At 41.5% G+C, this 12,463-nt stretch overlaps 1 protein-coding gene across 1 annotated transcript in view; it reads left to right on the forward strand.

Annotated features, from left to right (window-relative positions):
* Nucleotides 1-12,463, forward strand: part of TSNARE1 (t-SNARE domain containing 1) — a 484,504-nt gene that overhangs the window by 210,220 nt on the left and 261,821 nt on the right. The window contains exons 6-7 of the mRNA XM_059815553.1: nucleotides 138-212; nucleotides 1,745-1,801. Of these exons, the coding sequence (XP_059671536.1) occupies nucleotides 138-212; nucleotides 1,745-1,801 (132 nt within the window). The remainder of the gene's footprint in view (nucleotides 1-137; nucleotides 213-1,744; nucleotides 1,802-12,463) is intronic.

A 12,463-nucleotide genomic window follows, 5' to 3' on the forward strand; every position in this document is an offset into this window, starting at 1 on the left:
CTCTCTCAGTAAAGAAATTTTTCCTAATATCCAGTCCAGTCTCCCACCAGGACTATTTCCCACGGTCACAGACAAAGTCTACTACATGACTTATCTCTACAGACCTGCTAACCAGGCTTCTGTTTTTTCCAAAACAGCAAGAGCGACTTCAGCTGGACAGGCTGAAGAACCAGCTGTCAGATGCCATCCAGAGATACGGAGCTGTGCAGAAGGTGAGGGTCTCGCTTGCTTCCACTCTTCCGTATGTGATTTTGGGAACATGTTACATGGGAGCGAGCGTGGCTCCGAGGAGCATGGAGCATCTCCACAGAGCTGCTCACGTGTAGTTTTGTCCCTCTTCTCTTACTTTATCAGTCAAGCAGTGTATCATTACATTGGAATACGCACACGCATGCAACTGCAGGACAATTCAGCAGCAATAGAAAAGGAAAAAGAGTGTGCTTTTGCCAGCTGTGTATCTGGTAGGACCTTCAGTGGGACCCTTGGATTAGACATGACATTGTTTTGATGCATCTCCACTGGCAGGGAAGAAGGAGAAGGGATAACACAGTGCTCCTTTCGCATTTTCTACTTACAGAAAATGCGCGGGCAGCATTGCTGATTTAAATGTTAACCCACCTTATGGCTCTGCTATGTTATATGGCTTTGCCAGAAGGTTTCCAAACACATCTTGTGAGTTGGACCCATCACCAAGATCAAGCTGTTTAATAAAACAAACAAAATCTGAACTCCAGCTCTTTCATTTGCTTCCTGCTCTCCCATTTTACCCTGGGGAGGCTCTACTGATGAGCAGATTTGCTTTGCTTTTAAACACTGTAGTAATGATTTAAATTTACCATCCTCAAACTGCTTCTCTCCCCTGCAGTAAGAAGTCTGAATATATATCAGGATTAATTGAATCCTATGCAAATACAACCTGGACAAACTCTGGTTGCTTTCTCATACTGCTTTAGTGAGTTTGACCCATGTCTGCAACACATAGGAAGAATACATTGTAATTATACAGGTGTAATGAAATTTGGCTGGCAACATGCACTTAATTATGTATCTCTATTAGAAACACTCTGTACTGATTGATTTTGCAACACTCGCTGCCTATGGTTTAAAAATAAATAAATAAATAAATAAATAAAATCACGTAAAATTGCACTCAGCAGCATGTATATTATATAATAACATTCCATTATCTCTAGTCCTATCGCGTATTTTTAATTATTTCTCTGTCCTATTCAAAACGCCAAATGCTAGGTCTTTAAATGAAATGACTTTATCCCATTAAACGAGAAGTTTGAAGCATTCAGGCTCCACCCCCATATACACACCTTTTTTATGCCTTTTTTTAACGTTCATGAGTACAATCCATCTGAACTGTACATTTTTTTAAATGTGTCATCAATTCAGAAGTGCCAAAATTAGCCACCGCAGTTTGTGAATGCCCTGTTGCGTCAGGAAACCAATCTGAGTGGTAAATTGCTACTTATCCATGCCCTAGCTGTCATTTCTTAAATGTGTGTTTCAGTTTTGATAACCTTGTCATTCTGGAAGCTTTGAAGACTTTTAATTCCTGCAAGACCAAACTTTTCAATGTGGTTATACTCTCTTTTTCTAAATAATAAGACTTTTTTCTATGTCCTTTTTCTTTAAAAAGCAGAAGAAATAGCTTCATACAATTCCTTTCCTAAATATTTGGACTCTTTTCTCAACCATTTTCCTTTTTTTTTTTTTTTTTTAACCTTTTTTACAGAAAATAGCAGAGAAATCCAAAGCTTTGCTTCCTACTGGGCAGAGAAGTACCAAACAGGTAAGTTCGTGTGTCTCTCTATGTTTAACTGTAAGTACATTGCTAAAAAAGGGCTGTTTTCTAACCCCACTAGTGATGCTGAAGAGCACAGTGCTCCCCCACTACCTACACTGAAGCCAGTGAAATGGTTTTCAAATAGAGATGTATGTCATCTTTGGAGGTGGAAGATACAGGAGCCAGGAAAAAAGGTGTATGTAAGAGCTGTTTAATTATTGTCTGCTTTTCTGTTTTTATGGGGCTGTTTTTCCATTCTTGATGGGATTTTTGTCTACTCTGAAATATATCAAAGAGCAGTCCCGTATCCCCTTCCCTAGGAACCCTTCCTCTTACGCTAAGTGATATCCTACTCCAAGTGCAATTTCGTAGAAGAAAGTAAGAAGGGTTTTTAGCAAATCTCTGTCTTCAGTTTTAAGAGGAATCATGTATTCTGCATTCTTTGGCTACATTACACTGTGGTTAGCTGTTATATACATATGAAAATAGAGCCTTTTTTTTTCTCTTTTAACCATATTAGGAACTTTGTCAATGAATAAATACTGTATGTAATCAGATCATATACGTTATAGTTTTATGCATATATTTAGTTTCATATGTACATGCATGTGCGTGTATATATAAAATATAATTAAATATATGCGTGTCTGTGCACATATGTAACATGATAAAGAGTGTAAAGAGATGTGTGTGTGTGTATATGTATATATATGCATATGTGGATAGTCTTTCACAAACAGTAATGCAAAATACTATATATGTAAATAGTAATGCAAAATACTACGTATGTTTTATGTGTGTGTGTGTAGAAGAAATCTCCACAGATTTCAGTGAGAGGTTCAATGCCAGGAGATCAGTTATCTGTAGTATGAGTTCGGCAGAGATCAGGTTGGCCTTTCAAGTCCTGCACACTAAAGGGCTTTTATGTATTTGCACCAGATACCACGCCACCAAAAAGAACTCTATGCCTGATTTCAGTGATTATTTCTGATATTCTTGATACTCTTGTCTTTTCTTTTAAGGGGCAGTCAGCAGATTTTTTGCTTTCCTAATGAATCTTCATTCCCTACCTTGCTATGTCACCTGCTTTTCTATATCCTCCTTAACGTGTATATAAGTAGTTGTTCTTTGTAACAGTAATGCTTCTGTGTAGAGAAGGATGGAATGATGCCACTGAAGACCCTGCCATTAGGGCAAGTGAATGGACCAAAGCTTTAATATTAGACAGGTTTCGAGCAATTACAACTCTGCATCAGACCTTCTTGTCACTTAGTTGGTTTTAGGTGGTAGTGCCAATGAAACTAAGGCCTTTGTGTGCTAAAGGGTTAATATATTCCTTTAACCTTACTGAGATTTCCCACCGTCACCTTTGGAGTGATTATGCACAGATGTTGCTTTTCAGCTATGCGTTTATAGAAATGTTATAGCTTATTTTTGTCCATCAACTGGTGATCTGTTTTGAACATGGGTATTGTGCATGGTCACAAATAGCGTATTCTTGAATGGTGATCAAATCCACCAGATGTCAAACATTTATTGGTTTTGATGATTGACCTCAGAGATAAGGGGGTTTATTTTGTGCAGATTAGCTGTGATTTGTTTTCATGCCATCTGTATTATATCAGTTCTTGTGCTTTTAACCAACTTTGTTAGATTACTGTCAGTGGAGTGGATTGCAGAGGTGGGAATAGCTCTGGTCTTGCCTGGACTACAACAGGGCTACATGGCCATGGCTATTCCATATGATGTGGGACACTGCTGGCCATTAACCAGTGCTAATAGAATGAAGAGGGCTAATTACTGCATGGCTGTTGTGCATCTCTGCACCTGGAGTAAGTCTGGATGCAATCAACTTTTTTGGTATATTGAAAATGGTTGATGACTCCAAAACCAACCTTCTGTGGAAAGGAGCAGAGTTTTAATAGGGGAAAAAGCCAAGATGTCAGATGAAAGTACTCAAATCTTGGAGGCAAGTGATGGTGGGGTTGGAGGTAAAGGGAGGCTGGAGGAAGAACGGGACAAAGGCAAACCCCTTTGCCTTAAAACAGGTAAAAATCCTACCCATTAGGAGACTGTAACAATTTGGTGAGGGTCAGGCAGCATCAGCAGAAATTGTGTTAAACTGAATCAGCTGCAGATTGTTTCTTCTTGTAGCTGTCACTTGCAAATGAATGCTGGTGGTTGGCATTATGAAAAAAAAGGGGGTTGTAGTATGTCCTTGGTGAGATGCTTCTGACTCAGAAATAGGCTTGATCCCACCCAAGAGCACATACTTTTCATGCAGTGACACTTGCTTGGGCTGGGGACACGTGAGGTTTCATGCAAACTGCTTGAAAAGGAAGAAAGTTAATTCACATCCGTTTCAGCTTTCCTGTACATTTGCAGCTTCACACGTGTCTTCTTTTCTTCCTCCTTCAAATATAAAAAGAGAGAAATTAAATGTATAAAACCTGATGAAGGGAATGCAGTGGTGTGATTGTTTTTTACTTATTGGTATTTTTCCAGCTGCAGATTGGTCAGGACATAGTTCCCACAGCAACTGTAATCTGACCGCTACGTGCGTATATTAAGACATTGAAGTTCACACCCTATACAGTAATGCAAAATAATACATATGTTCAGGGGACCTGATTTATGGGTCTTGTAAGACTGCATGGTGAACTTCTTACTTGGTGCAGATCCAGTCTTGATTCAAATGCTGCTTGCCTGCAGGGCTTTGTTTTATTTTATTTATGCTTTAATTTATTAAAGCAAATAGTAAGAGGTTTGAAGAATGCTAGTTTTTCTGTATATGTGTCCCTCCTCCTCTTCCGTTGGTGGGTGGGAAAGGTAAGATGTTTGTTAACATAAACTCTAATAAGGAAGTTCCCTTTAGGGAGTAATTGATTCCCTAGACCCATGTAACAGGTCAAAATTGGAAAGTGAAGCTTCAGGAAAATTATTCTCCTGCCCATCATGGTTTGCTGTAAGTACTGTTTAATTGAGTTCATTTATTTATAAAAGCAAAATAAAGGCATTGATCCAAAATTCCCTGAAGCCTGAAGTTATATAAATTCTTAATCAAATATGTGTTTGTAGGAAGGTATTTGTGTGTAGGCAAATTGATGTAGTTCTATAGGTGTGTTACTGCATATATTGAAAGACACAATTTTTTACTATGCTAAATGATGGTTGTTGAACGTGAGTTGTGGCAACTATTTGAAAAAAGCCCTTTCCCTTGGATCTGTGAAAGCAATTTTAAATATTCACCCAGTGGCCAAAATGAGACCTCAGAAGTCTCATTACGGGAGTGCACAGGGGGATACTGGAAAGCAGCTTTCCATTTATGAGAAGTGCTCTTGCAGCATACAGCAGAGACAGTAATGTATTTGATGATATGGTCGCTTCTGGTTCCTGGCTACGTATGGGGCAGACGTGCCTTGAATCCCACCTTCTCCTCTTGCACAGACAGACCTTGGCATAAACCAGCTATTCCTCCTTCCAGGCAGAGAGTCCACTGTAGGAGGGGGAGTATTTCAGGTGTCCCCCATAGCAGTGATGCAAAGCCTGGGACGGTGTGGTCAGTGGTAGGAGAAGCTGCACAGCTGAGTAGACCTGTCCTCTTGGCCTAAGTCCATCCCCCAGTGCAACAGTTGGGTATAGTAAAATATGATGATGTTCTAATAGCACAGAATAGCTTATCCATAATATTAAAATAATAAATGATAGCCTGCAGGAATTCCACAAAATAGCCAATAATCCCTCTGAGCACAGGACATTAAAGGAATCCTTCTTTTTAATTGTTTTTAATTATTGTCCATCTAACATCACCTACTTCCCCTAGAAAGAAGAATATGTTATTGTGGCCATGATAGAATAAGTTCAAGTGATATTAAACCCAACAGCAGACTAGGCTGAAAAGCTGAGGGCTCCTAAGGATCCGTCCCTGGCAGTGCCTAGCAGGGACAGCCCAGTTTGTGCATCCTTACTCATCTGTGACATGCCTTTGGGCCACCTCCCTCTTTCCTGGATCCTCACTGACCACACTTGGCCATCTATCTTCTCAACTAATGAGGAGGAAAGTGGGTTTTCTCACCAGGTAGACTTTGTGGGTGGTTCCCCAAAAGGAGTGGGAGAGGGGGAAACACAGCTCTGATTTAGCTGAGGAATGAGTTTTAAACTAAAACTACACCAAAAATGTGAACAGACTTTTTTTTTTTTTTTAAAGAGGAAACTTTCCTGGCAATTTTTAGAAATTAAAATTACAGTAATTGTCATAGTGTAATCGCACCCCTCTTCATTTCCTGCTGCTCACGGGGAGCGGGAAGGATAATTACTGCTCTGGAACATGGCAGTTGCCAAAAGAGATGCCTTTGTTTCTTATTCCGTAAGCCTACTTGACCCTCCTCTCAGAGGTCAGTAAATGATGTTTCTTAGCAGCACAAAAATGGGTAATAAACCTCTATTTGCATATACAAGCTTCTTTCTCCTGACTGCATCAATTTATTCATACTTTAAATGGACTTCCTTCTCACAGGAAGCATCATTTCTCTCTTTCTTCCTGTGTTTATGAAGTTGTTCTTTTTATGTGATTAGAGTAAAATTCTCATTTTGGGGCAGCAAGATCTAATCCTTGTCTTTATGGGAGAATAATTTCTTGGCAATAATATCTGCATAAACTGCATATATGTATGTGTGTGTAATGACTCTAGTTACTTGGGCTTCTATTTTTACAGGGTCCTTATCATGGTAGATGCTGTATAAGCACAGCTATTAGATTGTGCCACCCTGAGGATCTCGCAGGCTAAGCAAATGCCAACAGGCGATTTTGAACAATAATTAACAATGAGTTTTTAACGCAGTAGGTGCTCTTCGTGCCGGATGTCCAAAGCTCAGTTTGAAACTGGCTACAACATTTGGGAGAGGTTGCGTTGTGTATTTTTCTTAAATGCAAAATTGAATTTCTCACAATCAAAATAACGGCTCTTGCTCTGACGAATGGAGCTTTTTATTTACGCATTTATCTTATTGGCTCTTGCATCTTATCTTAGAACTCATCCCAGTTCCTAATGTTCCATTCTGGCTGGTATATCTTAGGAAATCAAGCCTTAGCTTTGGCGATAATGTATCTTGCATGTGTAGTAGTAATTGCTAGGTCTTTTCAAGGTCATTTGGTATGCAGCTACTTCTGTAAAAAAGTGTTATTTCAATGATGTCAACTTTGTTTTAAATGACAATGCATTCATTAAAAGCCATATTCTAATCAACCCACTCCTCTGTTCCTAGGGCTGTCAATATGGAGCATTTAAATCACACGGCTATTTCTTCTTGACTTTATTTAAGTGTGGGCTGTTGTTTGTTTTGTGGGGTTTTTTAAGGCGGTCATTAAAACAATTTTCCTAGGACAATTTTTTTTTTTTTTTGCTTTTTCTAGTTTAGGGGTAGGGAAATAGCTGCTGATACAGGAATTTAGTAAGTGAATGGAAATAGATTCGTACCTGATATTTTTATTTGCTCGCTATATTCCCAACGGAGGTGGAATTTTTTCTGAATGGCCCAAAGTACTGTCCTTGCACTGCATCCAGTGGGTCTGAGAGGGGAAGGTCTTTTCTGCCTAGCATGCTCACGATCTTGCCAAAAAATGCCAGTGGGCTTTACAGGCACAGTACTTCACTAACTAACCATTACATTCCCTTTCTGATGTGTCAGGGATGCAGCACTTTGCAACTGTAAGAGTTAAAATGAAGAACCCTCCAGCCTTAAGCGCAATAAAACCTGCACGGCAGCCCTTGGGAAAACACCCATATTCCTTGTGCTGCTTGTGGCTGCGGGCAGGTTTTATGGGGCAACAGGATTGCTCAGGACTTCAGTGTTGCGTGTAAAAGCATGTAAGAAAACCCCCAAATCCTACTATATCTGTAGAGGAGGTAATTTGCAGAGACTAGAGGTGTGTGCTTCCAATAATATATAGCCCCTTATTCTACAAAAGGAGAAAAATAAGAAAAGACCAAATCTATATTAAGACCAAATCTGTCTAACCAGGTTTGGGGGGGACTTGCCATTTCTTAAATTGCCCAAACAACTTAAGCATTGTGGATTTTCCTTAGCAATCCCTTATCAAGCGCCTGTCATGGGATAAGCCCGCTTTGCTTGCCCATGTCTGCTGATGTAACTTGAAACTGAAGCTGCCTATATCAGCACCTGCACAAAGGATTTTGTATTCATTAGAGGGGTTTTCTGGTTGGTTGGGGTTTTTTTGTTTGTTTTTTTCTTTCTTTGTGGGTTTTTTTATTTTTCCTTTTGTTTGAGTGAGAAAGGAGAGAGGTTTTTATGTGGGCAGAGGATGAAGGCAGGGGAAGGGTTTCTTTTGTACATAGCCTCCTCCACAGCAGCTCGCTGGCTTCACGCACTGTGCTGATGCCGCTCTCCTCTACCCCAGCTCTGAGTCACTGCCGGAGCTGTCTTGCAAACTGAAGGGATGTTTTGTCTGGAATGAGCCAGCTCTGCAAGCACTTGCTTTTATGTTCCCAAATCCTGGGGCCACTTTCCCTCGCCCCACACCAGCGAGGACCCCGCCGGAGGGCTGTGCGTGGGAAATGGTGATGCTGGGGTTACGTGGAGGCGTTTGAAGTCATGGGATGAAACACTGGCGTGAACGTGCCTTGTTAATAGGAGAGAGTGCTTTCACGGAGAGCAAATCTATATTCTGCCCAGAGGCTCGGACAGATAACATAACTCAACTGGTACCCACGTTATTATTCTTCCATAGCCAGCAACAGCTCTGCAACTATTTTTCACCATTGCTTGTGATAGCTGCCTGGGTAGTTGCAGTGCTCCTTTCTCCTCCCAGCTGTTAAATGTAAAGGATGTTGCAAATACCCATGTCTTCGTGCCAAATCAGGGTCATTCATGGAGGGGATCTCTGCGCCTGTAAAGATGGGAAAAGCCTTTCTCACCTGTTGCATCAGATCTGGCTGCGGTTTCAAGGAGTGTTGGTTCCTGTTTTCTCATGAGTACTGCTTTTGGCACAGTGAGTGTGGAGAGTGCTTTGCTGTGTGGTCCCAGCCAGCACCGCAACATGGATGTGTATATCTACAGGTATAGATGTAGATACTCATGTGTATGTCTACATCTACATATACAACTTCATCTATATAAACCGAAACGGAAACCTAAACCTAAACCTAAATATAAATGTAAATGTAAATGTAAATATAAATATAAATACAAATACAAATACAAATTTAAATAAATATAATGACAGGTGTGGCCAGTTGGATGGATATTCACCTTGGTCGGAGAGCTTTGTCCTTGCACGCAGCTTTTCTGGGCAGTGAGGGTCACCTTTGGCAGCACTGTCAGATCTGTGCTGACAGCAGTACAAGAGGAGAGCAAATGCAGGCCAAGATCCCGGAGCTCATGAAACATAGGCTGGGGCTGTAGGACCTGTGTGGCCGCGACGGCAGTATAGTTATAAAAAACAAACCTCTGCATCGGTTTGCAAGCTTGGATTTTTTTCACTCTAGGTCAGTGGCTTTTCTTTCCTATATATTCCTTTTTTTTTTCCATGTAGGAGCCTGATGATACAGTAAGTGGGTGGTTTTGCCCACTGCAGGTGGAAGTGGTTTCTGCTAGGGGGATGGAGATGCTTGTATGACCTCATCCACCTCCCCTTCTTCAACCCCACCTTGCAGAAGTTGCATTGCAAGAGTCTAAGTTGACTTTTGCCCTGGCAAAGATCATGCAGTAACTGGAGAAACAAATGTGAAACCTTACCGAGTGTGTCACCTTGCTCTAAAGTGAATGCAGTGTTATTTAATACATTCAAACCCTGCTGTGGAGATGGATTATTGAAAGGAGGGAAATTGTATTCTTCTAAACCCACTTTGATGGCTGCATTTATCACATGATTAAATGTGAACGGCAATGGTATTTTCCCATGAAAAAAATGTATTTGGAAATAGGTTAACCCTTGCTTCACCAGGGTGAAGACAAAAGTAATATTTAGTGGCCTTTCTAGGGTTCCATCTGATTCATTTTCAGGGTCTCAATAACCAACGTTACATCCACCATATAAGTCAAAGGTATTTAACCCCTTTCCTTCCTATTTAGAGTGCAGTGCTGTTACTGCCCCTATACTGTATATCATTTGTGAAATGCTGTGTGATGCTCCAGCTGTTGCACATACCAGCCCCCAAATCAACCTGGCATAGTGAGACCGACTTGCTCGCTCAGACTTTTTCAATTGATCACAATTATGCCTGATTTACTGCAAACAAAAGGAAACACAGGACCAGGCTTATAATTTGGATTCATTTTTCTTTTACTTAGTCGTGGTGTCCAGCTGAAAACTGTAATCCAACTTTTTGTTAGTTTGCCAAATTAAGCTTCCACTGATGTTTTTGCTTGTTATGGAGTTTCATCTTCATTTTTAATGATAACCCAGGATGCTCAAATACCTTTGGAGTTAAACCATAAAGCTGGACATATATCAGAGAGATAATTTATATATAGTTTCCTTATAAAGTACACCAGGATCTGTGAGATAAGGCACGTGCTGCAGATGATGTTTCAAATAGTTACTTTTAAGCTGATAGCAATAGTCTATGTGATAAATAAAATAAATGTGTGTTCACCTAAACACAGACGGTGGTTTTCCCTTATAACTCTCACAAACTTCTCAATCTGAGAAGGTGCCTGTGTAGCAAATAATTCCCTTAAGTTTAAAAGACTTCTTCAGCTACGTCTGACTGTCCCAAATCTGAAATGAGGTGGTGGTTCACAACACATGCCATGGGCAAACCCTGCCAAAAATTGCCAGGATGTGCTCCCATGTGCATAGGTGGGAATGGAATGGGAGTTGGACTCAGTGGTCCTTCTGGGTCCCTTCCAACTCAAGCTGATACTTGATGATTTCTATGAATGAAAAGACTGAGCCATGAGTGTGGCTTATCATTGCTACTGTCAGAAGCAAATCAATGTTGCGTGGCTGGTACCTGCTTTGCATCACCCATGTGCATATTCACGCCTCTAAATGGTGGATAAATCGCGAAGGGAGTGATGCAGCCAAGCAATCATGGGTATTCTCCTCTTGCGGGCATTCAAACTGACGTTTTGTCATTTCAGCAGCAAGATGACAAGAATGCATCTTACTGTTCCCCCTGCAGTAAAATACAGTAGCGCTTTGCAGAGTGCCCTTCATTAATCCCACTTTAATTAAAGCTGTGTTACCATGCGGTACACTGGGATGAGCATTAGGCAGCCGGTCACTCCGGCGAGCCTTGCATCAAATGGGTTTGGTGCAAGAGGACTTTTACCCTGTTCCCTGCATCAGGTAAGGCCTTGATCTCATCTCCTGTCTCTCAGTGCTCAACTTGAGTACTTGTCTTCTCCAGATGCTGGAAGGGAGCTGGGAATGGTAGAGCAAGGAAGGTTTTTGCCTCATGCGTCATTTTTCCATGAGGATTATTTGGATATCTTACACAAATGCAGTATTTCCCATGATGAAAGAAAAATAAGTTATTACACTTCTTATTTATTTATTTATTTATTTATTTTCACGTGATCAGAGCCTTGTGAAAACAGACAGTACTACTGCAGTCAGTGCAGCACTGCCAAGGGGCGCCAAGTGAAGGAAAGCAAACGTTCTGCCCCTGTTTGTGCAACTTCCCAAAGCAAAACTCGCACCAGAGCCAGGAGGTTCCCAAGGTCCTCCTTGGCAAAGAGACCAAGGCATGGGAAAACCTATACAGGTTATACTTCTGCATGGAGAAATTGGCTGGAAATAGGTCAAAAAAGGGCTTATTTCCATGTAACCGGTTTTCTGTGGGGCGAACATGAAGATCCTGCTTCCAATCTGTGCAAGCCCTGGGTCTGTTGTGAGTTGTGGTTCGCAGACCTCACTTGGATAAAATGAAAAGTTTCAGTATTTTATTTTCTACCTTTGCTCAGCCTGTAAACTCCTGCATAAAAACTATCACGATGGTTCCTAGAACCTTAACTCAACATTGCACTTGCTACAAATGAATCTCTTGAACTGTGGAGTTCCTTGCTTTAAGAAGGATTTCCCTTCCCTTCCCTTCCCTTCCCTTCCCTTCCCTTCCCTTCCCTTCCCTTCCCTTCCCTTCCCTTCCCTTCCCTTCCCTTCCCTTCCCTTCCCTTCCCTTCCCTTCCCTTCCCTTCCCTTCCCTTCCCTTCCCTTCCCTTCCCTTCCCTTCCCTTCCCTTCCCTTCCCTTCCTTTCCCTCCCCTCACCTCCCCTTCCCCTTCCCCTTCCCCTTCCCCTTCCCCTTCCCCTTCCCCTTCCCCTTCCCCTTCCCCTTCCCCTTCCCCTTCCCCTTCCCCTTCCCCTTCCCCTTCCCCTTCCCTTTTTTCCTTTCCCCTTCTTTCCCGTTCCTTCCCCTTCCCCTTCCCTTTTTTCCTGTGTGGGAGTATGTTTGCATGAAGAACTTAGTAGTGACACGCTGCGAAACAGAGATGATTGCTCTAAAAAAAAAAAAAAACCAGCAAACAAAATAAGTAATCGAAGCATCTGCTTGCAAGCACAACTGATTTCTGGTGAGCGAGGAAGGTGTTTTCTCCCTTTCTATGCCCAGCAGTTTGTAATTGGTTGGGTGATTTAGGGAAAGAGAGTGGGAATGTGGCTTCTGTGTGCGGCAGGACACACTGACCTCTTCTGGAAGCTGAGGAC

This window comes from Gavia stellata, chromosome 3 (assembly GCF_030936135.1).
Source record: "Gavia stellata isolate bGavSte3 chromosome 3, bGavSte3.hap2, whole genome shotgun sequence".
NCBI lineage: Eukaryota > Metazoa > Chordata > Aves > Gaviiformes > Gaviidae > Gavia > Gavia stellata.